At 42.0% G+C, this 27,868-nt stretch overlaps 1 protein-coding gene and 3 long non-coding RNA genes across 5 annotated transcripts; all 4 read right to left on the minus strand.

Annotated features, from left to right (window-relative positions):
- Nucleotides 1-2,589: 2,589 nt before the first annotated feature.
- LOC105009926 lies at nucleotides 2,590-9,170 on the minus strand. The gene is made up of 3 exons (XR_827883.2): nucleotides 9,074-9,170; nucleotides 7,778-7,853; nucleotides 2,590-2,617 (listed from the first exon to the last, which is right to left on the minus strand). It is a non-coding gene; the product is annotated as an uncharacterized LOC105009926 (long non-coding RNA).
- A 2,954-nt stretch (nucleotides 9,171-12,124) lies between these two features.
- LOC117595307 lies at nucleotides 12,125-12,624 on the minus strand. Its single transcript, XR_004576508.1, has 2 exons — nucleotides 12,402-12,624; nucleotides 12,125-12,212 (listed from the first exon to the last, which is right to left on the minus strand). It is a non-coding gene; the product is annotated as an uncharacterized LOC117595307 (long non-coding RNA).
- A 17-nt stretch (nucleotides 12,625-12,641) lies between these two features.
- On the minus strand, nucleotides 12,642-16,912 carry LOC106024077 (ELKS/Rab6-interacting/CAST family member 1-like). The gene is made up of 4 exons (XM_034295675.1): nucleotides 16,627-16,912; nucleotides 15,537-15,711; nucleotides 14,108-15,037; nucleotides 12,642-12,767 (listed from the first exon to the last, which is right to left on the minus strand). The coding sequence occupies exons 2-4, from the start codon at nucleotides 15,582-15,584 to the stop codon at nucleotides 12,642-12,644; spliced, it is 1,104 nt and encodes a 367-aa protein (XP_034151566.1). The 5' UTR covers nucleotides 15,585-15,711; nucleotides 16,627-16,912.
- Nucleotides 16,913-21,627: 4,715 nt separating this feature from the next.
- Nucleotides 21,628-27,817, minus strand: LOC114840387. Of its 2 annotated transcripts, XR_003782572.1 has the most exons (5): nucleotides 27,691-27,817; nucleotides 27,387-27,500; nucleotides 26,096-26,155; nucleotides 21,925-21,975; nucleotides 21,628-21,716 (listed from the first exon to the last, which is right to left on the minus strand). It is a non-coding gene; the product is annotated as an uncharacterized LOC114840387 (long non-coding RNA). The 2 variants fall into 2 exon arrangements; XR_003782571.1 differs by having other exon boundaries at nucleotides 27,387-27,817.
- Between the last annotated feature and the right edge of the window lie 51 nt (nucleotides 27,818-27,868).

The following is a 27,868-nucleotide window of genomic DNA, read 5'->3' on the forward strand; positions in this document are numbered from 1 at the left end:
TAATAGTAATGTTATTATAATAGTACGAAAGTGTGTGTGTATATGTCATGTTGCCAATCTGAGTTTTAGTAGCCTATTTATTGATTTAACATAATTACCTTGTGTTTGTATATTCATTACACCTATCTGGTTCTGTTCAAGGATATTTTCATATGGAAGTCCATGGTTTTAATGGTTCGTGTGTATGCAGTGTCATAACTACATCTCTGACGTTTATAACAAACCAAACCGTTTGAAAATCGGTAGAAAATTGAGCAAGTTATGGTTATTTAGAAAGTACATGCATCATAAAACACAATGTTACGAGTGAGCGAGCGGCCTGTGGCAAGATGGCCGCCATTTGCGGACGTCGACCTCCATTGACCGACAGCGAGGACAAGGTATCTAGTCTTTATATATGATGTCTATGGTGTTTTCTCGTGATACGAAGTTAGCAACGTCCTTGCTCTTTGAAAGCGATAATGATGTCATGGTTACATGAGTTACAAATACACTGCGGATATATATTTGCTGTTTTCTATATTTGATGCTGTGAAATGTTGGTAATATATTTTACATAGAAAAAGTCTGTTCTATTACCTATGGAAATAGTAACCCTGTCGTGATAACTGATAGGCCAGCGCATCAGCTGTGGAGCTCGCATGTTTGCTACCTCAGTCTAGTTATTGAAGACGTTGCAGTATTTAGCTGTGTAATCCAATAAGGTATATCTGCAGACCGCAAATCGGGGGCGTTACTTAATATGGGGGTTCCTGAATATTAAGTTACACCCACTGATCTTCGCCATTGGTCAGTTTGGGGACATCTTGGTTTGACACACGTTTCAACGCTAGGTGTCATGTATGGATATGACGTCATTACGTTGAGTGTACTAATGGAGGTAGAGTAAGCTAAAGTTACAACTTTATCTCAGAGTCCATGTGATTTAATTCAATATCATTTGTCAAGATATAACACTAGGTTCAAGGTTCAAGCACTCATATAGAAAACAAACGTCTATTTGCTTTGACTACATGTTGAAAAAGCACTCTAGTCTGATTATACTTGTACCAATTATGTAAAACAAAATTGTCTTTTCCAGTACCGTTTCATTGCATTTTGTTTCAGGATTAACATTTATTGTTAACATACAACTAAAATATATAAATTTGAAGACTGAAGTGCCTCTAAAAAGTTTTCAATGTTTTGGTTACAGTCAAGAATGAGACACTGGTGGTTTAAAGAGTACAGTTATAATACAGACACATGCATACATACACATGCACAGTCATACTCACTATGCCTGCCATGGTCAGTTTTTCTTTAAGTAGCCATTGCTTGGTTATATGTGATACAGTAGATGGCCATCATTAGGATGTTGATGGTTGAGAATGCTGCTTATTGCAGTTAAAATATAGTTGATCTGAGCTCTTCGTGTTACAAAGTGAAACAGGCCTCCTTTTGCACAAGTTTTTACAGTATTACCATTTATGCATTTTCCATAGATTGTAAGGTACATTGTGCGGTGGACCTGTTAGCAATAACGTCAGTGACAGCTAAACTGTTCTGAAGGTCCTTTGCCGAGACCTGTGGGATCTGCTGTGTAGATCTGACCAGTTTTCATACAAATCATTGTAATGGTTTCTCCTTCCTCTGACTTGCACTGTTCAATTTAACAGCAATCTTCTAGAACGTTGAAATTGGTAACTGGAAGTTATAGCCTTTTGCAGAAAGGTGGCAAGTTTCAATTTGCATCATGTAGCGGTCAGGTCAACATCTGTTTACAGAACAATACATTTTTCCAGGGGTGTCTGGAACAAGCAAATGTTTTATTATATAGTAATGACGTGGTTATGGACTTAAAACATTGTTGGGAGGAATATAAGTGTTACATCTAATTTAACCCTTATCCTAAAAGTTGATTCAACAGCATAAATTACAAGTAGAACAGGTCCAAAAGAGCACAACATACATTATTGAAAGTCAATTAATATAGCCCAAAATCTTAAAGTTAATGGCATAACCTAAAAATACAAAATTAAATGATATGCCAATTAAACATTTAATTACCCCATTAAATATTCAAAACATTACATTCCAACACTGTCAAAACTAAACTGTTTCTTTATGTACTGTGTATTCAGCTTTGCCCAGATTCTGTATGCTTTGGATTCATCCTATCATGTTGTATGGCCAGGTGAACACTTCCAAAACACTGTACAGTTAACTCTTGCTAAATAAATGATGTTCCTTGTCTCTTTGTCTCGTCAAATTGTATTGTGTTTTCTGGAATCTTAAAATTTTTGTTGTGTGGTAACCAGCATTAGATGATGGTTTAAATACAGCTAATAGGTAACCTCATAAACAAAAATAATTAACAGAGAAGCTCAAAATTATCACTAAGTCCTCTTTTGTCTGTTTCGTTCATGAATGTTTCAGTGTCTTCAAAATTATTACGGTAAACAAAAACATGAATGGGGAGAGAGCTTCTTGTTCTTCCTCTAGAGTTGAGGCCTCTCTGAGCATCTGCAGAGCACCCTGTATTTCCTCATCATTCAGGGGTGAGGACTCAGAAGAGGCCCATGTTGGCATTTACCCAGGCAACAGCATCCCCCAGCTCAACAACACATCTTTGGAACTGAAATGAAAGATCACAACAATCACATAGAAGTAGAGGTGTACAAAGTACAAAGTAAAAGTACTCAACTGGGTTTGGCTGTGTTCACCACTTTAGGGAAGTATCTAATTAAGATCTAAGTAACCAGGTAAAGCAAGCAAGTTTATTTATGTAGCACCATTCATACATCGAAGCAATTCAATGTGCTTTACAAAGAAAAAAAAGAATATATAAATACAATAACATAAAACAAATACGCAAATGAAAACATCAAAACAAATGAAAACATCATAATAAGAAAAATTTGAGTAAGAAAATATAAAAAGAATAAAAATGGGATAAAAACATAGGAAGCTATAGGCTTAACATTGTGGTTAAGTTAAGGAGCTCAGTCATAGGCACGTGAAAGAGAAGTGATTTTAACCTGGATTTAAAAATGTATGTTTGGTGCACGTCTCTGATCTTCTGGTAGTTTATTCCAGTTGTGTACAGCATAAGTGCTAAATGCAGCTTCTGCATGTTTAGTTTGGACTCTGGGCTCTACTAGCTGACATGTGTTCATGGATCTAAGAGCCCTGCTCGGTTTATATTCTTCAAACATATCAGAAATGTATTTGGGTCCTAAACCATTCAGAGATTTATAAACTAAAAGCACCACTTTGAAAATCTATTCTGTAACTGTCTGGAAGCCAATGCAAAGATTTAAGAACCGGAGTGATGTGCTCTGTTCTCTTGGTCCTGGTTCACATTCTAGCAGCAGCATTCTGAATGAGCTGCAGTTGTTTTACAGTCTGTTTTTGGGAGTCCAGTTAAGAGGCCATTACAGTAGTCAACCCTACTAAAGATAAAAACTTAGATGAGCTTCCCTTGGTCTTTTTGGGGCACCAAGCCTTTGATTCTGGCTATATTTTTTAGATGATAGAATGTTGTTTTGGTGATCGTTTTGATGACTGTTAAATGTGAGGTCTGAGTCTATCAGAACACCAAGATTAAGCACTTGATCCCTGGTTTTAAGGGCCTGAGAATCCAGCTCTTTACTAATACTTGTTCTTTTATTTTTGTTGCTAACCACAATAATCTCAGTTTTATCTTGGTTTAATTGTAGACAATTTTGAGAGTTCAAAACTAACCACCCCTCCTTTAGAGCCCGAGCTGGCTGTGCATTTCCTGCCTTTCTGGGGCTGGTCGGGGAAGAAGCCCCCCCTGCCATCCACCAAGGACCGCTATTCGGGGCAGCTGCGGGATAAGGTTTACGTTCTGGGATCACAGGCCCTGGCCGTGGCGAACAACGTTGCTCTCCTCGTGTCAGCGGCCTCCCATATTTTAGACCGTTCTCCTACTCCGTCATCACGTGATGTCGAAGAGGTAGCGGCTAATGTGATGGCAATTTCATCGATCAGAACTCTTAAAGGAGGAAGTACAGAGACAAAATACTCTCGGCACAATTTAACAATTTATTTGCAAATAGAGAGACGCGTCAAACGCTTACAAACATAATAATCTGAAGAGTCTCTAACTTAATACATGAACAGTTTGTATTTGGCGTCTGCTCTACTGTCAGAGGTGAGCAAAGGAGCAATCTCCGAGGTCCCGGAGGATCTCAGGCAGGACGGCTTTTACTCCCGTTACTTCCTGGTTCCCAAGAGGACGGGAGGAGTGAGGCCAATCTTGGATTTGCACAATTTGAATGCGCACGTACCCAAACGACCGTTCCGAATGCTCACCACCAGTCGCCTGCTGGAAGCCTTCCTACCGGGAGATTTTTGTTCGATCATAGACCTCAAGGATGCTTACTTCCATATCCCGATCGTTTGCAGGCATAGGAAGTTTTTTCGATTCGCCTTTCGGGGCATGGTATACAAGTATACAAGGATCCCATTCGGCAACACTCTGGCTCCACGCACCTTCTCCAAATGTCTGGAGGCAGCGCTGGATCCCCTACGCAGAGAGGGCATCAGGATTCTGGCCTATCTAGACGACCTCCTGATTTTTGCGTTGTCCCTGGAATTGGCCCGGACACACACTGTGTGGTGTCCCTTATCACGCAACTGGGTCTCGCGGTGAATTAGAAGAAGAGCACGCCGAGGCCAGCCAGGTTTCTTACGTGGGTCTGGTCATGGACATGCGCACGATGAAAGTGCGCATTTCGGACACGCAGGCTCTCGATCTGCGCTCTGCCCTCAACGCCACAGCGCACAAAGTAGTTCCCCTGGGCCTGCTGCACATGCGCAGCCTATAGGCCTGGTTTGCTTGCTAGCGGGTCGACCCGGTGCGTCATTGAAACTGGACTTTGTCTCTGCCAGTTCGCCTACAAGGGGATCTGACCTATTGGAGGGATCCCTTGGTTCTCTCTCAGGGCGCTCCGCTGGGCAGGGTGTCAGAGTGCGTTCAGGTTTTCACAGACGCATCTTAGGGGCATATGGTCTCCCGGCCCTCGCCACATCAACCTGCTGGAACTGGACACGGTCTTATTGGTGCTGATGCATTTCTCAGACCTAGTTGAGGGCCGCAATGTCCTGATTGGCTCAGACAATCGGGCCACGGTCGCGTACATCAATAGCCAAGGGGTGGATCAGGTCTCCTCTCTCCACCGGTCGGCGACGCATCTTTGGCTGTGGGCTCATGCCCATCTCTGCTCCCTGACTGCGTCTCACATTCCGGGCCATCTGAATGTGTGCGCGGACATGATGTCTCGGGGCGGCCTCCATCACGACAAATGGCGTCTCCACCCAGATATCGTCTCCCACATCTGGCAGAGGTTTGGGGAAAACCAGGTGGATCTATTCGCGTCCAGACGGAATGCACACTGTCGCCTGTGGTTCTCCTTGTCCCAGATGGATCGCCCCCCTCTGGAGGTGGACGCGTTCGCGCACCACTCCTGGCCTCAGGGCCTCCTGTACACTTTTCCTCTGCAGCGCTGCATAGCGCGTCTACTGGCTCGGATCAAAGTGGAAGGGCTTCGGGTCATCCTGGTGGCACAAGATCACCCTGCGGCTATCTGGTATACAGAGATGATCCATTTGCTGGCGGACCGTCGGTGGTCGGTTCCGCCCAGGCAGGATGCACTGTCCCAAGCGGAGGGCTCGATTCTACACCCTTCATCGCTCTAAGGAGCTCTCAGGGTCTGGCTCCTGATCGGGACAGGCTTTTGAACAGAGGTTTGTCCGCTGCCGTTGTGCGCACCATCCAGGGCGCTAGGGCAGCGTCAACGTCCAAATTGTTTCACTGGAACATGTTTGTGTCGTGGTGCACGCAGAGGTCCTCGGACCCTTCGTGTTGGCCTGTGGTGGAGATTCTGTCATTTTTGCATTATCTCTTTGATATGGATAGGTCCCCTTAGACCATCCGCGGATATGCATCGGCCATCTCTGCGTGTCATGTGGTTTTTGCTGGAAACGCGGTTAACAGCCACCCTCTCCTTCGCCATTTTCCTTTGGGTACGCGCTGTTTGCGCCCAGCGGCCAGACTGAGCGCTTCACAATGGGACCTTGCTAAGGTGCTGGGCGCTCTCTGTGAACCCCCATTCGAGCCCTTACAGCAGTGTTCTGTCAAGTTGCTCTCCCTTAAGTCTGCCTTGCTTATCGCTCTGTGCTCTGCTAAGCAAGTGAGTAATCTCTGCACACTCTCGGTACGCCCGGGGTGCCTGGCTATCAGAGAGGACTTGGGTTGCGCTACGCTGAGACCTAATCTGTCCTTCGTACCCAAGGTTATCACCAGTTCTTTTCGGTAGAGGACTATCGAATTACAGGCCTTCTTCCCTCCTCTGCACATCCGTGAGGAGGACGAGAGGCTCCACTGTCTGTGCCCGGTGCGCGCTCTCGCCCTCTACGTAGAGCGCACCAGGTCTATCAGACCGACTCCCCAGCTGTTTATTTGCTATTCGGATTCCCGGTTGGGTCGTCCGCTTTCTAAGCAGCGTCTCTCCCACTGGTTTTGTGACTGCATCACTTTGGCCTACCGGGCGTCTGGTTCTGTTGTTCCGGAGGATCTCTGTGCACATTTCACGCAGGGTGTTGCTGCCTCCTCTGCCCTTTTCCACAGGGTCAGAGTGGATGACATTTGCGCCGCGGCATCATGGCCGTCGCCTTCGGAGTTCGTGCGTTTCTATCTACTAGAGGTGTCTCTGCCTTCCCTTGTTCATTCGGTCCTCTGTGCGGCTGCGTTTCCCTCTCGCTTGAGCTCAACATCCTTTCTCCCTGGGTTGGCCTATGTTTCATGGGCCTACACTAAGGGGGATTCCATCATTATGCATTCGATCATCCCTTTCTGACCTTGTCAGCTGTCGGGGATGTTTTTGTCTTGGGGTTTTTGGGGAAAGTTTTTACTGAACCCTGTGAGCTTACTGGTTTTCCGGCAGGGAGTACATCTTTGGCTCGTTCGCTCCGCCGTAAACCATTAGGAGCTAAAGCCCCTCTAGGGGGTGGAGCTCCACGACATATAACGTTAGTTCCCGGGAATGTAACTCTGGTTATATGAGTGGAGCGGCGCCCCCAGACCTGTTGCCCTGCCGTCCCGAGTTATGCTGAATAATCTCGGGAGGGTGTTCTCTGGGCTCACGGGTACTATATAGGGGCAGGCGTGCCCTGATTGGCTGTTGCATCTTGCATAATGAGTTTTCAGTATGGACGCGGACGCGGCCAGGGTAAACCACTAAGAGCTAAAGCCCCTCTAGGGGGCTCTGCTCCACTCATATAACCTGAGTTACATTCCCGGTAACTAACGATTATTTTCAGTTACACAGTTCGATATTTGGCTAGCACCGAACATATGCATAATCGTTTGGATCGGAAAAGCCGACCTGTTGCATCCAAAGCCAAGTCGGCAATACCCCTTAACAGTTCCATAAATCGCAAATTATTTTACAGAAAACATACAAACATTTTATGAATACATTTTGTAACTGTATTTTACCCCACGATCGTTTCTCAACTCACCAACAGACATTCCCTCTAGTTCTGAGGTAAATTTCCCAGAATTCCAGATTTTTGCTGCTAGCTGTATAATTACATTAAAAAGCCAGGAGATGGCGAAAGCCCCCCATTTTATGAAGGAATTTAACAGAAATGATTTACATAGTTACATATATAGTGTATAGAAATAGACCCCTTTAACTTCTGTTTCCTATTTCTCTTCTCAACACTCATTTTTTAGGATGAGAGTGTTAGAAACACAATGTCATACCTGAACAAGACAGGCAGTTTGAGTGTTGGCCGCGCTGTTGTTTCCCAGTGACCTCACCCTGTGTCAATCGATGGCACTGAAAATACATTTGTAGTGTTTTGTGAGTATGCCAAACAAAAAACCCGGAATGCAAAATAAACAAACCATACCACTCAATGCACAAAGAATAATTTAAACAATTGACACCAACACCATACAAATACATGGTTACTTATAAAACAGAGCAGATGAGAGAGAATGTATTATTTGGAAATACAACATTATGGACATTTGATATATGCATTGTGATATATTATCAGTAGGCACACAAATGTAGGAAAATGCATTAACATCTTGTCCGTTTATCACCCCATTCTATTACACACAGCTCATATTAGCCTGGTACAAGAACTATTTAAAGTTGTCCTTGGTGGTATATTGACCATAAGTTCAACAGTATTGTTTAAAGGTACTTGTACTTATTTTTGAAAAACGTTTTCAAGAGTTCCTTTAAGGAATGTCCAACTAGAAATCTCCCTCAGTCTGGGGCTCCATGCAAGATCTCACCTTGTGGAGTTGCAATGATCGTGAGAACGGTGAGGAATCAGCCCAGAACACGGGAGGATCTTGTCAATGATCTCAAGGGAGCTGGGACCATATAGTCACCAAGAAAACAATTGGTAACACACTACGCCATGAAGGACTGAAATCCTGCAGCACCCGCCCGGTCCCCCTGCTCAAGATGTCATGGTTCTGGTATCCTTTCTCACTCTTCTGGCCATACTCGCTCTTACACACGCACACACACGCACACTCCCCATTACGCACACACACCACATGCACCTCCATTCACCCTCAGCTGTTTCTTGTTTGTAACCAGCGATCGCGCTAATTCTCCCACACCTGTTCTCTCCCCCCTGATTGTGTTTGCTACTTCTAGCTCTCCTTTTCCCTGCTTCTTTGCCAGATTATTCCGTGAGTTTTCCATGCAAGAGGCGCTCCCTTTCACCTGTTTGTTTTCCTTCCTGCCTGAGTCCTTTCTGGATCTGCTGTATCCTGTGAGACCCGAGACTATACGCCACTACACCTGGACCTTTTGCTGTACCCTGCTCCTGTCTCTGGAATACCTCCGTATCTGGAATAACGCCCGTATCTACGGCATTTCTGTTTGTTGTTTATAGAAGAGGATTTCTGTTCACCTGGACTGTTACTCTTTCATTATTAAAGACATTGCTTTATTACATTTCGCTTTTGGGTCCTTCCTCACCTGTTATAACACAAGAAAGCACATGTACAGTGTTGAAGTCTAACACTTACCCGAGTTGGTTTGTTGGAAAGGAGAATAACACACCAGGAGTCAAGTCAATTACCATACCGCATATTCCATTTATTACGACAGCTTTTGGAGACAAGTGTCGCCGCACAATGTCTGAACATGTATCGTCATAACAGCATTATTTATACTTCAAACATGCCTAATAATGGGGGGTTGAGGTAGCCAAGCAGTGTGCCATTAGTCCAGTTTATGTTCTATACCTTATATGTGTACATGCAGCACAATCGTCATATTTGGGCATTATGTCTTCAGCTTGAAGTTCCTCAGTATGTGTGTGTGTTGTCCATCTGTGTCCTGTTTGCCTAAGACACCCAAGCTAAATCTACTTCCTCTTCCTAGCAACCGTCTAAATAAGATTTCCTGTTTTTTCTACTTGCTTCTTTCAGTTTCAGCATTTTGCTACAGACATTCAACATTTTGGCCTTAATGCTTACAACAGTTTAACAGCTTATACATTCAGTATATCCACAATAGGCCTGTCTGAGGTTTGCCAATGAACATCTGAATGATTCAGAGGAGAACTGGGTGAAAGTGTTGTGGTCAGATGAGACCAAAATTGAGCTCTTTGGCATCAACTCAACTCGCCCTGTTTGGAGGAGGAGGAATGCTGCATATGACTCCAAGAACACCATCCCCACCGTCAAACATGGAGGTGGAAACATTATGCTTTGGGGGTGTTTTTCTGCTAAGGGGACAGGACAAATTCACTGCATCAAAGGGACGATGGACGGGGCAATGTACCACCAAATCTTGGGTAAGAACCTCCTTCCCTCAACCAGGGCATTGAAAATGGGTCGTGGATGGGTATTCCAGCATGACAATTACCCAAACACACGGCCAAGGCAACAAAGGAGAGACTCAAGAAAAAGCCAGTCTCCAGACCTTAATCCCATAGAAAATCTGTGGAGGGAGCTGAAGGTTTAAGTTGCCAAACGTCAGCCTCGAAACTTTAATTACCTGGAGAAGATCTGCAAAGAGAAGTGGGACAAAATACATCCTGAGATGTGTCCAAACCTGGTGGGCAACTACAAGAAACGTCTGACCTCTGTGATTGCCAACAAGGGGTTGTGTTGGCCTCTACAGTACATGCTCCTACATGCAAGACAATGGGCCCTCATGGGATGTCTATATGGTGGAAAATGCCCGCTTGGTGCCCCCTGTTTTTATATATCCTTTTAAAAAACAGTTCAGTGGCAGCATGATTCTACCTTAACTAAATTTCTGTTTGGAGTCAATAAACTCAACCAGACAGTTTTTAGAATGGTTAGCATGTAGAAGTTAAAAAGTTAGCATGGAGAAGTTAAACGTATATTTAGAAAGAAGAAAACATGAGCGGTCAATCATGTCTTATTGTGGAGAAGACAATTAGAAATCAGAAATGGGTTAGGATCGTTCGGAAACAAGACCTGAGACGGATGATGTACAACTACCCCCCTCCCCCCTTGGTGTCAATCTACACCAAGACCTGAGACGGATGATGTACAACTACCCCCCTCCCCCCTTGGTGTCAATCTACACCAAGACCTGAGACGGATGATGTACAACTACCCCCACTCCCCCTTGGTGTCAATCTACACCAAGACCTGAGACGGATGATGTACAACTACCCCCCTCCCCCCTTGGTGTCAATCTACACCAAGACCTGAGACGGATGATGTACAACTACCCCCCTCCCCCCTTGGTGTCAATCTACACCAAGACCTGAGACGGATAATGTACAACTACCCCCCCTCCCCCCTTGGTGTCAATCTACACCAAGACCTGAGATGGATGAGGTACAACTACCCCCCCTCCCCCCTTGGTGTTAATCTACACCAGGACCTGAGACGGATGATGTACAACTACCCCCCCTCCCCCCTTGGTGTTAATCTACACCAGGACCTGAGACGGATGATGTACAACTACCCCCCTCCCCGTGGTGTTTGTCTATGAACAGAACGAAGACCCCAGTAAAACAGAATACTTTCAACAGCTCTGTGAAGAAATGGAGGGCCTACATAGACCCCAAATAAGGACTATGGGAGGGGTGGTAATGTCTGAGATCATGTGATAATGATAAACCAAGATGATATTATGGTAAACCAATCATTGTACCTCCCTCATAAAGGGCCTGGAGGGTCGGATAACGGGGCTTTTTTGCTTTTGGAGCAAAGACTCTAGAAGAGTTGATCTGACTCTTGGTTATTGGACCCTCCACGAACCCGGCGCTGTCTGTACTAGTGATTGACTAAATGAAGTCAGGAACTTGTAAGAGCTCTGGCTCCATCTTGGTCTCTGTGTGGGTGTGTGAAGTGTTTTCCATGACAGGACACCCTAAAGTAAAGTGTTGGTCCCATTTTTTATGAGCTGAAATAGGTTTTGTGCATAAATATGTGTATTTCCTGGTTAGTGAGCATTTCTCCTTTGCCAAAATAATCCATTGACCTGACAGGTGATTAAACAGGATCAACGTGTACCCCTTGGGCTCGGGACAATAACAGGCAACTCTAAAACGCACAGTTTTGTCTAACAACACAATGCCACAGATATCTCAAGTTTTGAGAGACAATGTCCAATTGACATGCTGAATGCAAGCAAATCCACCAGAGTTGTTGCCAGAGAATCCAATGTTCATTTCTCTATCAAAAAATACATTTCTGCATGATGAATTGCATGGTGAGGCTCTAGGAGCTTGACCCCTATATACAGCTGTGTGGGAATTCAAAGCACCAAGTCTTTTGTTACTTTCATGTGATTTAATTTATTTATCCCTTTATTTTGATTGCTTTTAGGGAAAAAACATGGAAGCATTTTGTTAAATGGTTATAATGTATATCCTTATTTGATGACAAATAAAACTTCCTGTGGTCTTAAATACATGTTTATTGATGATTCGTATTGATTCGTATTATTTATGATTCCTATTAAAAGTAACTGTTCTAGAGTAAACTAGAACACTGGTGAAATGTTGAGTGTATAGAAATCATGTATAGAAATTATGAAATTTATAACCAACATAATCTCAATGCTTTCAGTCAATAATCACACACATAGTAATTCATTTCTATTTTATTATATAAGAGATGGTTTCAAGCATAAAAGACAATTACATTGACTGGGCTTCATTCATCATGGCATTAGCTGTAACAGGAAAAGCACAGAAACAGGAAAGTATTGGGTCAGTATTTCCCAAAAAACAACACAACATAACACAAAAAAAGGAAAGAATGTAATTAGTATTTCAACTTTTACAAATGTGTTACACTCAGTAGTACCTAATCTCATCACATTTGGACCTAAAATTAAAAATGTGTTCAAAAGCTGCCGTACGTATAACAACAGTGTCGGGGGGGTGGGCCGAGTGGCTGTGGGTTGGCGTGGAATCTAGGTGCAGGGTGGCTCCGAGGTCCAGGGTGACAAACAGGTGCGTGCAGTTGTCGGGTTTGTCTAGGCAGGGGAAAAAGCAGGGTTACAGGTAGGTAATCAGAAAACAGGCAGACAGGCAAAACAGGACTAGGTCAATACAGCAAAGGTTTAGCTGGTGCGCAAAGCTCAACATACGGTTGGGACTTAACTATCCAGCAGGGGCTGGAAGTCAGGTCCTCTCTGCAGTAGTTTATAAGGTACGGTCATGATGGTATCAGTACTAGAGTAAATACGGTAATGGGAGGGGCCATTGGACCTTCCGGGGTTTGGCTGTTTGAGGGGGTACAGAGTTGGAATAAACGGACTCACCTTGGCTCAGTGTCTGTGTGTGTTATTATATCTCCACAAATACTACACTCTTCTAAATGCTGTGGTGGATTGCAGATCAGGAACAGGTGTGAGAGTGGATAATGACTGTCAGGTGGGGAACACCCCGCCCCCGCCTCGTTGCCCGGACAACCAGAACACAACACCAGGACAGACATGGAACAGACGCACCAGGCACACATACCAACAAACAACGACGGAAACAACATGTACATTGAACAAACAAGAGTCACAGGGAAGGGGTTGTGACAAACAGTGTAAATAAAGATTACTGACCTCTAAATGGCTTCCATGACTAACAAGGGCTTCCTTTAATTTTTTACCAGCTTCTTTCTGAGGTTCTTCAGTCCAAACTTCCTACGCATCCAGTGAAAAGCTCTCCTAATAAGACTCTTATTGGAAGGGGCAGGGTCCTCAATTCTTTTCTGTTTTACTCTGGCTGAAGCGATGTAGCTGGCGTGTTCTCTCTCTCTCTGTATATTCAGCTCTTTTTGCTGTCTTAACCATTCCTGATTCCCTTTCATCTCCTGAAGTCTTTCCTCTTCCTCCCTCATGAGTTTTTCTCTTTCGCTCTGTTCTTTCTGTTCTCTCTGTTCTTTCTGTTCTCTCTGTTCTCTCTGTTCTTTCTTTTCTCTCTGTTCTTTCTGTTCTCTCTGTTCTTTCTTTTCTCTCTGTTCTCTCTGTTCTCTCTGTTCTTTCTTTTCTCTCTGTTCTTTCTGTTCTCTCTGTTCTTTCTTTTCTCTCTGTTCTTTCTGTTCTTGATCCACCTTGAAACTTTGTAGGCACTTTTCTCTCCGCCTTTGATGCTGTTGCAGTCCTTTTGATTTTATTATAGTTACTATATCATTCATATTTACTTTGGACCTTCTGTCCTCCACTTCCTCAATCTCTTTCCCAATCTTTTCACACTCATTCTCTTTCTCTCTCTGTCTCTCTCTTTCCTTCTTTCTCTGTAACTCTTTCTCCTGCTCTCTTTCCTCTCTTGCCCTCTCTTTTTGTCTCTCCTCTGTCTTCATTTTCTGTCTCTCTCTTTCCTCCTCCATCTCTTTCTCTCGCTCTCTCTTCTCTCTTGCAATCTTTAGCATCTCTCTATTCTTACTCTGTGTCAGTCTTTCCCTGTAGATTGACATGTAATACTCTCTCAGCCTTGCATTTATTATTTCAGTCTCTTTTGGTCCCATCTCACGTCTCATTCGTTTTTTCTCTTTTTGTATGTCATTCTCACTCTCTGTTTCCTCCTCCTTCATGTCCAGTTGGTTCTGTCCACCCCCTTCCCCACTTACCTGTATCATTTCACCTTTGAACTGCATGGTTGCTTTAGGGCAGTTATTCACTTTATCAAATTCTACCATCTGTTGCTTGATTGTCTTGAAGTTTTCCTCCAATTCATATTGTTCTTGGTTAATCTCCATCTCTTTCTCAATGCTTTGTTTAATGTCTTTTTCTCTTCCATCATTCTTTGTCTCTCTGTTTCCATCACCTATTCTCTCTAAACCAGTACACTCATTCAATCCAATCGCTTCTTTAATTATCACTACTTCTTTCTCTAGTTGTAGTAAATGTTGGTTAACTTGTTTCATTCTTTCATTCTGTCTTTTATGCGCTTTTTTTGCAACTTCAAATCTTCTTTCATATTGAATTTCTTTACTTGTCATGTCTTCTTTCAAATTGTTAACCTCTCTCTTCAAGTCGTTTAGCTGTTTGGTGAACAGTTTAACTCCCTCACTCTCTGCAATATGCATGGATCTTTGCTTTTGAAATAACTGCTTCTGTTTCAATATTTCAACCTCACTCTTCAAGTCATTTAGCTGTTTGTTGACTAGTTGAACGTCTTCGATTTTTGCAATATGCATTGTTCTTTCTCCTTTAAATGACCTTTCCTGTTCAATTTCTTTCAGTCTCTCAACATCTCTCTCCAAATCTTGTACCTTTTTGTTGACCAGTTTAACTCTCTCACTTTCTAGATTACAAATGTCTTCATCTTTTTTATAAGACATTTCTGGCTTAATCTCTCTCAATCTCTCAATCTCTTGTGTCAGTGCTTTTATCGTTTCCTCGTCCTGTTTTGCTTTCTCATTTATTCCTTGTCTCTCTAATCCTGCTTTTATCTCTCTCTCCTCTCGCTTTGTCTCAATCGGTTTGTCGTTCCAAGCTAGACGTGGTCTCTGATTCTTAATGACTTTCTGCCTCAGCTTTAATCTATCAATTTCTTGCTGAAATAAAATGTTACATTTGTTATAATATGACCAATACATCATTTTAATAACTATAACTAGACTAATATTCAATATAGATATTATTAAAGACTATATTGTACAGCCGATGAGACCCAAGTTTAACCACATTTTAATAGCATTATCTAATGTAGTACACTAATGCTAGATACCCTGAAGACACAGTCCATGGTTTTTGACCACTATGTGTAAAACTGGCACTGTTGTGAATTTGTAGGGCATGTGTGGGAATCTGACAGTCGTTGGTACAGTAGCTGACTTTCAGTAAGTAGTTCAAACAAAGGTTGGACCTTCTGTTCAAGTCAATGACAAATAAATGACATCTGTAATCTTTAAAAATACAGTGTCATATTGGATTAGTACAGCAGGCTAGAGTCAACTTGTATTTTAATACTTCAAATGCAAAGCTTTCTCCCCCCAATTTCAAATGTAGATGTCAACCATTGAAAACACTCCCAAAATAATGACAATGTCTAACCTGTGCAAGCTGTTTTTCCATCATCAGCTTGCTGATCTCCTTCTGCATTGTTTTTATACTGCAATCTCTCTGGGTGAGGGTAGTTGTATAAGCCTCCTCTGCTCAGGACCAGATATTATTCTCCTCTTTCTTCAGCTGTAAGTGGTGTGTTGCCTTGAGTTCAGTCTGCTTGTAGCTGTGAAAAACATTAAAGCATATTTTGGAAATGAATTCAGAAATAATATAATAGAAAATTCACTTCTGCTCATTTATAATCATAGCTTTGCCTTACAGGATATGACAGCAATGGAACATGCTGACCCTTAACCATTCCTCAGCAAGTAATACTTATTCTAACTGCCTGGACCACCACAAGGTAATGTGTTGAGTGACTTACAGAACAGAATGTTAATGATGACTGTAGGTAGGCAATGTAATTAATGACTGTTTGTAGAGGTACTGTAGGCAATGAAGTTGGGTACTGTTTGCAGAGGTACATATTGTAATTAATGGCTCTTTGTAGAGGCAGGTAATGTAGTTTGTGTCTGTTCATAGAGCTAGGTCATTTAGTGATATGATCACCATGTCTCAATCCAACTTGACAAATCTTGAGCAATTTGCACAGTAGAAGGGTCACAATTTGCCCTGTCCAGAGGTGCAAAGCTGGTAAAGACTTACCCAAAAACCCATGGATGTAATTGATAACAAATGTGCCTCAACCCAATATTGACTAAAGTGGGTGAATACTTACACAATTCATTATCCGTTTTGTGTTTGTAATTCATTAAGATAGATTACATTTTTCACTTTGACTGACAGACACAAATGCAGGCAGAACAGAAAAGCATCAAGACAGCCAAATCAGAGAAACGGACAGATAGAAATGTAAGACAGAACAGGAAGGACAGCCAGTCAAAGCGGACTGAAGAAGAGTCAGATGGATTGATAGAAACTGAAATAAATCCATTAATTAAATAAACTGTTCATGCTGTATGGATATATATTGACAGAAACATTTTAATTTACATTCACCTTTTGGTGTATCACACCGACCAAATTATTAAGTAGCGGAGGCTAATTGACTGTAAACATTTAAAAATAGTGGACTCACCAAAATCGCACTTGTCAAATCGCTGTTTCGCTTAGAAACTGAATTATCTTTTAAATTAACTGTATTTGGCCTGGAACTGCATTGTGGTGTCATTAAGAACACTAGCACGCAATAATCCCTACCGCCGTGCCCGTAAAAGGGGCTTTGAACACCGGAACCGGCAACCGCTGCCTCCTCCATTACGTTCAATGAATCCTCGACGGCAGCTTTGCCTCCAACCCTGGCAGCCGCGGCAAGCCGAAGCAAGGCGACTGCCGCCCACGGGAACACGCACAATATTTGGTCCTGCCGGCGAAGCTCAACCATGTTCAACCTTTGGCTCTTGCCGCTGGACGGTAGCCAATCAGAGATCGTGCTTTTGTCACTATCGCAACAATGGAGGATTTAATAATGTTGGTGTCAGAGTAAATTACACAACGTCCAATAATTATAAAGATAGTAAGAAAACGAACTGGCTATAATTCCCTAAACGAAGGAAGGCACATACAAATCTGGCTTGCATTTGCCATATTTCCGAAGCTGCATCAAGTGTGCTAGGCTACTTCGGTTGCTATAGTTACGGCTCCAAGGTCCGTTTCGGGGGGAACTCGGAGTTTACAATTTTAGTTCCACACACAGAGAAGTTACGTGTGCGGTTAAACTAAACTATATTCATTTGGATCACAACACGCACCAAATAGATATTTCACATTCAGTTTAGTTTCAGTTGTACATATTACTAACTGAAGCTGGGAAATGAGAGGGGCTGTGGAACAGGTTGTGTTCATTTTATTTACATCAAGCATGGTAATGTTTTATCTACCTTCCCGTGAGTCTCATCGTAATGCCCCATGGAACGTGGCGTGCAGTAGACTCTCGTGTAAGAGGCTGGGTAGCTAGCTACCTAATGTACATTGTGTTTATTTCATTGAAGTTTACATAGTGTGGTTAACGCAGTCACATTGTTATTATTCATTAAGGCCACATAGGAGGTATTGTATGTAGAAAAACATAGCCTACTACATACAGATGACAAATTAAAGGGAAAACAAGGGTTCATGTACTGCAACCCCATTGTTTGTCAGTCAGGAAGTCTAGATTGCTGATCAAATGATACATGCAGTTCAACCCTTACAATACAAACTTGCTCATCAAAAAGTCCACTTCACCACACAACATAGCAACCAGGAATACGTTTGAACCCAGCACAGCAAACGTTAATGCAGAGAAAAGGTCTTTGTCACCAATGTGACTTATTGACCAGTAACAACATGAAGTGTCTCTGAAAGGTGCCACCACAGCCACCAGAACTGCTGCAATGCACGTTGGCATAGATTGCACAAGTCTCTGTAACTCTACTGGAGGTATATGCCGAAAGATATTCCCTCATTTGGTGTTTTGATGATCAGGAAAATGATCCTCATAGCATAATAGAGGCTCCAGACCGTGTGATTGTAGGGGCGAAGCATTCAGGCCTGTACCATTCTGTTGGTGTATGCCACATATACACTGGCCTACTTGTCATCCAGAATATGGTGAAGGATGAAGCATTCAGGCCTGTACCATTCTGTTGGTGTCTGACACATATACACTGGCCTACTTGTCATCCAGAATATGGTGAAGGATGAAGCATTCAGGCCTGTACCATTCTGTTGGTGTTTGACACATACACTGGCCTACTTATCATCCAGAATATGGTGAAGGATGAAGCATTCAGGCCTGTACCATTCTGTTGGTGTATGACACATATACACTGGCCTACTTGTCATCCAGATTAAGGTGAAGGATGAAGCATTCAGGCCTGTACCATTCTGTTGGTGTTTGACACATATACACTGGCCTACTTGTCATCCAGAATATGGTGAAGGATGAAGCATTCAGGCCTGTACCATTCTGTTGGTGTCTGACACATATACACTGGCCTACTTGTCATCCAGAATATGGTGAAGGTTGATTCATCTGACCATACTACTTTCTGCCACATCTCTTTAGACCAGTGGCTATGGTTTTTGCACTACTGAACTCTCAAATGGGCATTTTGTCTCTTTGTAATGAGGGGTTGATGCACTGCAAACCTACTCTAATATCCCTCTGTGAAGTTCTCAACAAACTTTTCTTGTTTACACAATGTGATCATGTACTGCATTCACATTCTCAGAAACCGGAGAAGAGTTGCTCTTCTGTTTTTTCTTCCATATCACAGTAATGCATGAGCATCATGGTTATTGAATGTGCACTTTCAACCACAGTGTACAACCCTATTTACTGATGCCTTTCCCATGGGTCTAAATGCAGATGTAACTTTAGTCACTGTTCCTATTGTATCACTATCCAGTTGAACAGTCTTTATTAGTAAAGCTCCAGGCATCCTTTCCTCTTGCCATCATGATCCAAAATCATTGGTCAACTGGGCCTGCTCAGTATTTTCATATGTGCCACGGAGCATGATAGGATGTTAATTGTATCATGCAGTACACCTGTATGGAAGCAAACACTCTAATTCATAATTCAGTCCCCATAACTTCTAACCTGGTATAAAGTGTTATTCAGTCCCACATAACTTATAACCTGGTATAAAGTGTTACTCTGTCCCACATAACTAATAACCTGGTATAAAGTGTGATATAGCCAAGTCCCAGAGCCTGAGCATAGAGGACCATGTGGGATGAACCCAGTTACTGAGTGACAGTGTTTTGTCAGACTCCCAACACAAACCCCAACACTTTTGTCCTTAATAACAGAATGGTGAACAGAGACTTATTACACAACAATGACAGAATGTGTGGAGGTTCTGATAGTGAGAGGTTGTTAACTCCATGGTGAGACACATTCCTTTGTCAAGAGGTGAAGGATTGTGATTGGACATTTCAGTTGTCACCTGAGAAGGTGGAATGTTTCTGTGTGTGTAATAATAACCTGTGTAACTGTTCAGAACAGGATCATCTGTTGCATTCAAACTGAATAGCTTAAGGCGTAACTTGACCCACTGCAAAGTCAGCTAACTTCCATCCTGGCTAATGACAAGCGTCCTAAGTCTGGAACGGTCCTATCGATCAATCCTCAGACAGAGGAACTTTTTATGTTGCCAACCGGCGGTTCCTAACGCTCAACAATATTTATAGTCACATAAATTCTGGGCTGAGGAATCAGCCCCAGACCAGAATTGAATTACAAAAAAAACACTCTACGATCACATCTGGGAAATTTACCTCAGAACTGGAGGGAATGTCTGTCTGGGTTTTGTTACCTCAAAGAAACAGTAATTCTACATGATTTTACCCAGAACTTTGCAGCAATAAAAGTTCTACCATCCTCCACTTGCATGTGAGAATTCATTAAGCTGGAGGACGGATAAAGGAGGTCGCATATATACATCTGTTTTTATTGTATATTTGATATGCCTACAACAGCTTCAAATGGTTCAGACCAGCAAGCAAAAAAAAAGAAAACAGCCACAGTGTTGAGAAGTAAAAAATAGACACTGGCAGAGAGAAAGAGACTAATAGAAGAAGAAAAATAACAGTATATAATCCATTTGTGTGTGGTCAAAGATGAAGTGGTTATTCAACATTACAATCCTAACTTTCAAATGTGTTTAAACCAGCCAGAACCTGTATATAGATTGTCAAGTGTGATCTCACAGCTGGGAGACAGCTTGTATACAGGTACAATATAGTTCAAATACACATGTAAAGTTACATGCCAGGCATTGCTGCATAGTTCTAAAAAGTCTGGAAGTCACATTTCAAATTCATTTTTTATACATTTTAACAGAATTTTTTAGGGTGCAAACAAACTGCAATATTGAACATTTCATACATCTCTTTATATATCATTTACTAGGTTTTCATTGACTGACGACAGTGATGAACAGACAACATTTCATATGCAAATATAGTCACAGATTTCACATACTGCAGTCACCTAAAGCAGTGGTTTTTGAACCTCTCCTGGACCACTAGAAGCTCACAATTATATTGTGGCCCTGAACTAGGTCACCTGAATCAAGAGGTCAAGGGTTAGATATTTAGCACACAAGTTGATTCATGTGTGCTTAATCTGCAGAAGCTGGGCGTCCCATGGAGAGATTTGAGACAATTAATATTAGACAATTAAAATGTTGTGAAAAATGCTTTAATATGGTTGTTTTTGAATGGTAAAACGAGTATACCTTGTTCACAAACATTTAAGAGAGTAATGCCTGAAATGTTCAATGTTCCCATGTCCACATTCTCCAGACCACTACATCACTGATCTGCTGGACAGCCAAGGCAGTGGGTGGCTCTGATGGGATGACCGATGTGTTCGGAGGACAGATGTGGCCACTGTGCTGAGGACCAGAGCTCACACTGCCTACATCCTCTTCTATGTGTGCAGGTACGGCTCTAGGCAACAAAAGATGTCACCGAATATTTATTGATGTTATTAAGTTTTCATGTTTATCTGTAATGCTCCTATGTATGTTATTATTCAGACATTGTATTTAAGCCCCGCCTATTTCTTCTCATATAGTGGACCAGGTGAGGGAGACCAAGCACCTAAGATGCAGAATTAGAAGAGCTTCCAGAAGAATATGTCTGCCCAAGACCACCAAAGTAATCATTGGGAAACTTTTAGAGCACAAGGACTGAAGGAAGACACTGGTTTTGAAGTTGACTGGGGGGAGGCTAGCTTAGCATGGGACAGCAACAATTAATGTCCACTAAAATTGGTTGTTAATCGTCTTCAAACATTTGGGGTCTGAAGAGGTGACAGGTATGACAATTCTCATATAATTGTGACTGGCAGAGTAACAGTCCTCATTACAGTTCAGACTCCAGGATTTGTCATTGCATCCAAGACAACAGTCATCACCCCATCCTCTCCTGTTGATTCCTTTATATGTCACTCCTATCCCAGCCCCTCCCCCACTCCACTCTACCTCCCAGTAACAGCGTCCAGACAGACCCTCTCTACACAACACCTGTGGACAGACATCAAATCTCTCTGGGTGATCAGAATATGGCTGCTCCTCTCTCCTCCTTGTCACCTCCTTGTCACCTCCTTGTTCTCCTCAGACAGAGAGAGGTTTCTGTTTACGGTGTTTGGGTCAAGTGTGAGATCACAGAGATCTGATGGATGAGACCAAGACACAATATTACACATCGTCATCATTCATATTATACATAAACATGCATGTTTTATTTCTTTATTGTCATATACTAGATATTAAGACACTCAGAAAAAATACAAAAACACACAAACATGCACAAAGAAAAAACATACACACATTTACAAATACACATTTGATCTTTATATGTGTTCTGTATAATAAATTACTTAAATGTCTTCAGGCCAATTTTCAACCTCAACTCTCCACCATGATCCATACTGTGGAAGAAACAGAAGAACAGTCATTCAGTGACACACTATCTGTCATACACACACACAACCCCATCTCCCCTATATCACACACAAACCCCAATATTTCCCATCACACACACCAAACACCACGCACAACCCCCATCACACACACACGCAACACCCCTCCCCACATGATACACACCACACTAGGGTTTGACTATCAATCAAATTCTGATCTAAATTATAGACATGGGCATTATTTTAATCACACACTTCTGTGATTTCTAAAATGTTTTTAATGAGACCCGTAACCAGAGTTGACCATACAGTGGAGATAAAATGTCTATAACACCCCTGTTAAAATGTCAGGTTTTTGTGATGTAAAAGAATGAGACAAAGAGAAATCATGTTAGAACTTTTTCCACCTTTAATGTAACCAATAACGTGAACAATTCAATTTTAAAGCAAACTGAAATCTTTGAAATATTGAAAATATAATTTTAGCAAAAAATCTGTCAGATTGCGAGGACATCTCCTGTGCAGAGCCCTTTTCAGATCACCCCAGAGATGTTCAATTGGATTCAGGTCTGGGCTCTGGCTGGGCCATTCCAAAATGTTAATCTTCTTCTGGTGAAGCCATGCTTTTCTGGATTTGGATGTGTGCTTTGGGTCATTGTCATGCTGAAAGGTGAACTTCCTCTCCATCTTCAACTTTCTAATGGACGCCTGAAGGTTTTGTGCCAAAATTGCCTGGTATTTGGAACTGTTCATAATTCCTGAAATTCCATATGGTCCAGGCTAACAACATAAATGCTTTGGGCGAGTTACCTGTCATTGGTGTGCTCCCAGGATTCATGAACAGGCACTGAACGCCCCGCCTTTGTGTCCAGGTTCCTCTCTGTGTCCATGTATGCCCCTCTCAAAAGACCTAGACACGTTGTTGATGCGTTGACTGACACGACTCTAATGTTAGGGTTGTATCATTCAGTACACCTGTATGGTGGGGTTGTATCATTCAGTACACCTGTATGGTGGGGTTGTATCATTCAGTACACCTGTATGGTAGTGTTGTATCATTCAGTACACCTGTATGGTAGTGTTGTATCATTCAGTACACCTGTGTGGTGGGGTCAGGGGCGTAGCACCAAATTCTGGGCCCTGTATACTCTCAATGTCAGTGGGCCCCCTACACATGCCATTGTACGATGCGGGTTAGCAAAATGAAAATTCAATTTTGAATGAATTTTTTTTATTATTATTTGAATATAAACAAGTATAAATAGTGTTCAAATCTATAATCAAATCAGATTATAGTAATGACTGGTTCTTTCATTAACCACCTGAATTGATGCATTTGGCCTACTTGTGCTCAAATACCTTTAAACCTTAGGCTACATCAGGTTTGTGTACTAACATTTTGATCCATGATACTGATGCAAGTTTTAAATTAAAAACATTTATTTTTGAACAGGAGAACACGAGACAACTGTACCCTCAGAAACCAATCAAATAAGCTAAGCCTGCCATAATGAAAAAAAAAGTCAACTATAAAAAAATAAAAGTCAAATGAGATGTAATCTACATCCCAGTAAATCCCCACTGACGAGTCTTTTTGTTTGCAAAATCAGTGATGAGATGTAAAGTCCAACTGTAAAGTCCAACTGTTTGGCCAATTGGCTTTCAATTGACAGAATGGCGAGGCTGTTTAGTCTATCCTGGCCCATTGTTGATCTCAGGTAGTTTTTTACAAGTTTTAACTTGCTGAAAGCCCGTTCACCTCCTGCAACTGTGACAGGAAGTGTGCAGAAAATCCTTAAAACAATGCAAAGCTCTCCAAAACTGCTCTGCAGCTGCATCTTCCAGATGGCATTGAGGAGCTCAAGAGAGGACAGAGTTTTTGAAAATGTAGCATCATAAATGGTGCGGAAGTGTAGCACTTCATTTTCAAATTTTTCTGAGAGATCCGTGTCATACATTTTTGCCAGTGTCTGGCATGCTTCTTTTATCTGCTCTGCAGTCATATCTGTCAGCTTCAGAATAGGTGCAAATGTTTCACATATCTTTGCTGTGGTCTGAAATCTGGCACTCAATGCACTGATGATGCTATCCATTGCAACAAAAAATATTTTGTTCCTGAATGCATTTTCTGCACTGTCTTCAGTAGTTGCATCTTCTTGTGTCATCTCATCAGGCATGCGTTTCCTTTTGCGCTTCCGTCTCTCTTCAGTCCAAAAATGTTCAGGGACATCCAATGTTTGCGCTACTAGGGAGGCCTCTGCAAGCAGTGAGTCCCATCTATCACGAAGAGCCTGCATTTCCTCTTGTAGTGCCTTGATGTTTGCAGCCTGAACATCCAGAGAAATATCTCCTGCCTGAAGAATTACATTTCGGTTTTCAATGCACTGCAAAATCTTTACCCACACAGTGAGCAGGACGATAGCGTCAAAGGTCTTGAAATAACTTATCAAACCATTTGCCTCAGACTTGGCTTCACTTGCTAAACTGCAGGTGGCTAAGACACATTCCAGTGCCTCAAGGATGGAGGGCAAGTGCACTGCCACAGCTCGTACTGCAGCAATGCGGGTACTCCATCGAGTGTCAGAGAGACGATGAAGAGAGAACCCTGTCTTTTCTTTCAGGATTGCCCATCGCTCTGGGCTAGCACTGAAAAGATTATAGAGACGGTTTACAGAGCCAACCTCTGGACATGACTCAGCTGCATGGACACCAACCAGGTTGAGGGTGTGGGAAGCACAGGGAGAGAATGTAGCAAGCGGATTGACTTTTAAAATCTGAGCTTGTACTCCTTTCACCTTTCCAGACATGTTGGCTCCATTATCATAGCCTTGTCCTCTACAGTCTTGTAAAGGTATGCCATTGGACTGCAACACTTCTAGAATCATTTCAGAAATTTTCTGGCCTGTCTTTTTGTGAAAATCTTTGAATTCAATAAACCTCTCAACTATCTTCCAAACACCGTTGTCTTCTTTGTCTTGATGTACATATCGTATCAATAGCACATTCTGTTCTGTATGAGATATGTCTGGTGTTGAGTCACATATGACAGAGTAATATATTGCATCTTCTCTTTCTTTCAGGATAGTGTTGAGCACTCTCTTGCCACAGATCTCAATGAACTCGTTCTGGGTGTCTGGACTTAGGTAGTGAGTTAAACGTGACCCTTTCTTTTTTTGCCTTACTTTTTGTAAGTGCTCTTGTAAGAGGGGATCATAATGGGCCAACAACTCAAGAGTTCCAAGAAAATTGCCATTATGTACATCATCCAAATCTGAGGTTTTGCCTCTGAATGCAAGATTTCTTGAAGCTAAATAAAGAGTTACATCTAAAAGCCTCTCTAAGATCTTGGTATGCTTCTCTGCTTCTGTCTGGAACTGTTTTTGAAGGTGCCCATCAACTCCTGTAGCTACCAATAATGAGTGCTGAAGGCTTTTCCATTTTACATAGCACTGCTTATGGGGAGTGTGTGTCTCATTTGCCATTTGATGTCTGCCAACTTAAGTCCATCCTTGCTGTTCAGTGCACTTTTAGATGGCCTAGTCTGCTCATGTGAGAACAGAAGGCATGGGATACAGAATAGAGCATTTGCACTTTCACTGTTAATCAGCCAGTCCCTCCTAATCTTCTCCCGCCCATTGGCCGACTTAACATATTGAAGATAGCTAGGGAATGCTTTGCCGTCCTTGTCTTTGGGTGCCATTCTGGTCAGGTCTCCACTTTGACTAGCCAGTCTGCAAACTAGAGTATCTCTCTGCTGAGCAGTTAGCTTCTCTGGCCACAGTCCTGGGTCCTCTGACAACTCCTCTTCATTTCCCTCACTTTGCCCTTCCTTTTCTCTCTCCCCAGCCTCTTCATTTCCCTCCCTTTGCCCTTCCTTTTCTCTCTCCCCAGCCTCCTCACTACTCCCAAATACATCTACAAGCATGAAATATACATTATTTATGTTAGCCTCAACCTTATTGTAGTCTCACATGTAATAATTCATCCTACTTGATAATAGTACTATAATAGTAGTAGTATGTCGTAGTATGATAGTAGTATGATAATAGTAGACTGCTGCTCATTTCAGTTGAAACTGCTACAGCACATGATTGTTGGTAATAACTTAAAGTTGCCTCTATGAGCTCACCTTCTCTCACATCATCAGACTCGCACCCTGCCATGTCTTCTGCATCAAGTGCAGAACTTTCTACATCAACAAGCACAAAAAATAGGTATTAGCCTCTTAACGTACAAAAAAAACAACCTACTTGTTAAAGCAAGCTCACTTTGTATTCCAAGAGCCATTTCAGTGCAAGACAAAGCGCTAAAAAGAATTAAACATGTGATCAAGCATTGCGTATTATGTTGACAGTTTGGACTAAGCTTTAGGCTGTCAACCAAGTGTCCACAATAGGGCTTAACAGAGCTTGAAATCTACCATTACGAACAAGTACAAAGATAACATAACTATTATTAGTAGAAATTAACTGGAATTTGGTGATAATTTCAACAAACTATCATATCCAAACATAAATATCAAAAATTTGTTTTTTAAAACTAATGTAAACAACATGATCTTTTATCAGATTTATTTTAGAGTAGAACTTTAAAACTTTAACTCTTGTACTGAACCATTAATTCTTCCACGGAATAACAAAAACATGAATGTTGAGTAAAATATTACTCATCATTACACTTTATGTAGTTTGCAAGCTCAAGTGTGTCCTCAGTACTCCAGGGTTGAAGAAATCATCACTGCATGTGATGGAGGAATGCACAGTGCATGTAGGGGGCGTGGCCTCAGTAGCCCTGCAGTGTGCATGTGATTTAATAGTAGATATATTTAAGTGTGCTGCATTAAATCTGCTTGTTTTAGCCAAGATTATGCTACAATATATTTTCCTCAACTATATTTAAGTTCCCTGTTAAAGGAATAACCTTTCAGTTTTGTAAATTCCCATTAATTCCCTTATATTCCTGTTAACTCCCATGGAAATTTTCCAAATTTGAAAATTCCCAGAATTTTGCAACCCTATTCATTGGCTTTGATAATATCATGAATTTATTGAACATTGACTATAGCTTTTAAGCACAGCACTGTGCTGCAATGCTAGGGCTTTTCACCAAACAAAAATGATAATTTGCTTTATTGCTCAAATCAATATTATCTGTGTGCACTTGAGAACACAGTGATATTGGTAGGCACATCTACATGTGCAGAAATATAGGCAGATAATTTATTAAGGAGTTTGAGAATATATCACACATTATAAGCAATAGTAGGGCTAGTAACTTTACACTCTGCTGCCACTCTTTCCACCACTCCAATAGCACTAGGCAATAGCACACACATTGAATCAAAAGGCTTACTTATTTAAGGTAAACAACTCACAATTAGGAAGCAAGGGGGTAGCTCGCCCTTTGAGCAATGATCTCACCTTGTCTTTCCTCATTTCTGCTCTCAGTCTCAGCCTCATCTCCAGAACAGCAGCCAGGACTGGCCAGTGCTGCTAGTACTGCTGGTGTGTCAGAACCACTGGTTGTTTCTGAAACTGGTTTATGTTGGCAACCTGACGTTAGCTAACCTGGCCTGGCCCATAATTTACTTACAGCAACAAGCAGCCTGGTTGACAAACTAAGCTAAAGATTTAACATTAGCATACATACATTAGCAGCAGCTGTCTGGAGTTGACTACGTTAACTTTAATTGGACGTAGTGCATAACAAGCAAACTCAGTTCACCTTTTGGAAAGAAAGCAGTCATCAGCTGCTTCCCCTCATTCTGCCTCCTTTCTTTTTCATTCCTTTCTTTCTTTCTTTTTTTGAAAGCCCGATTTGGGCTTTTTGCGCAACATGATCAGGCGCTCCCAGGCTCTAGACTCACTACGTTACTTGTTTGCCGCCGGCTGCGGTCTATGGG

This window comes from Esox lucius, chromosome 11 (assembly GCF_011004845.1).
Source record: "Esox lucius isolate fEsoLuc1 chromosome 11, fEsoLuc1.pri, whole genome shotgun sequence".
Classification (NCBI taxonomy): domain Eukaryota; kingdom Metazoa; phylum Chordata; class Actinopteri; order Esociformes; family Esocidae; genus Esox; species Esox lucius.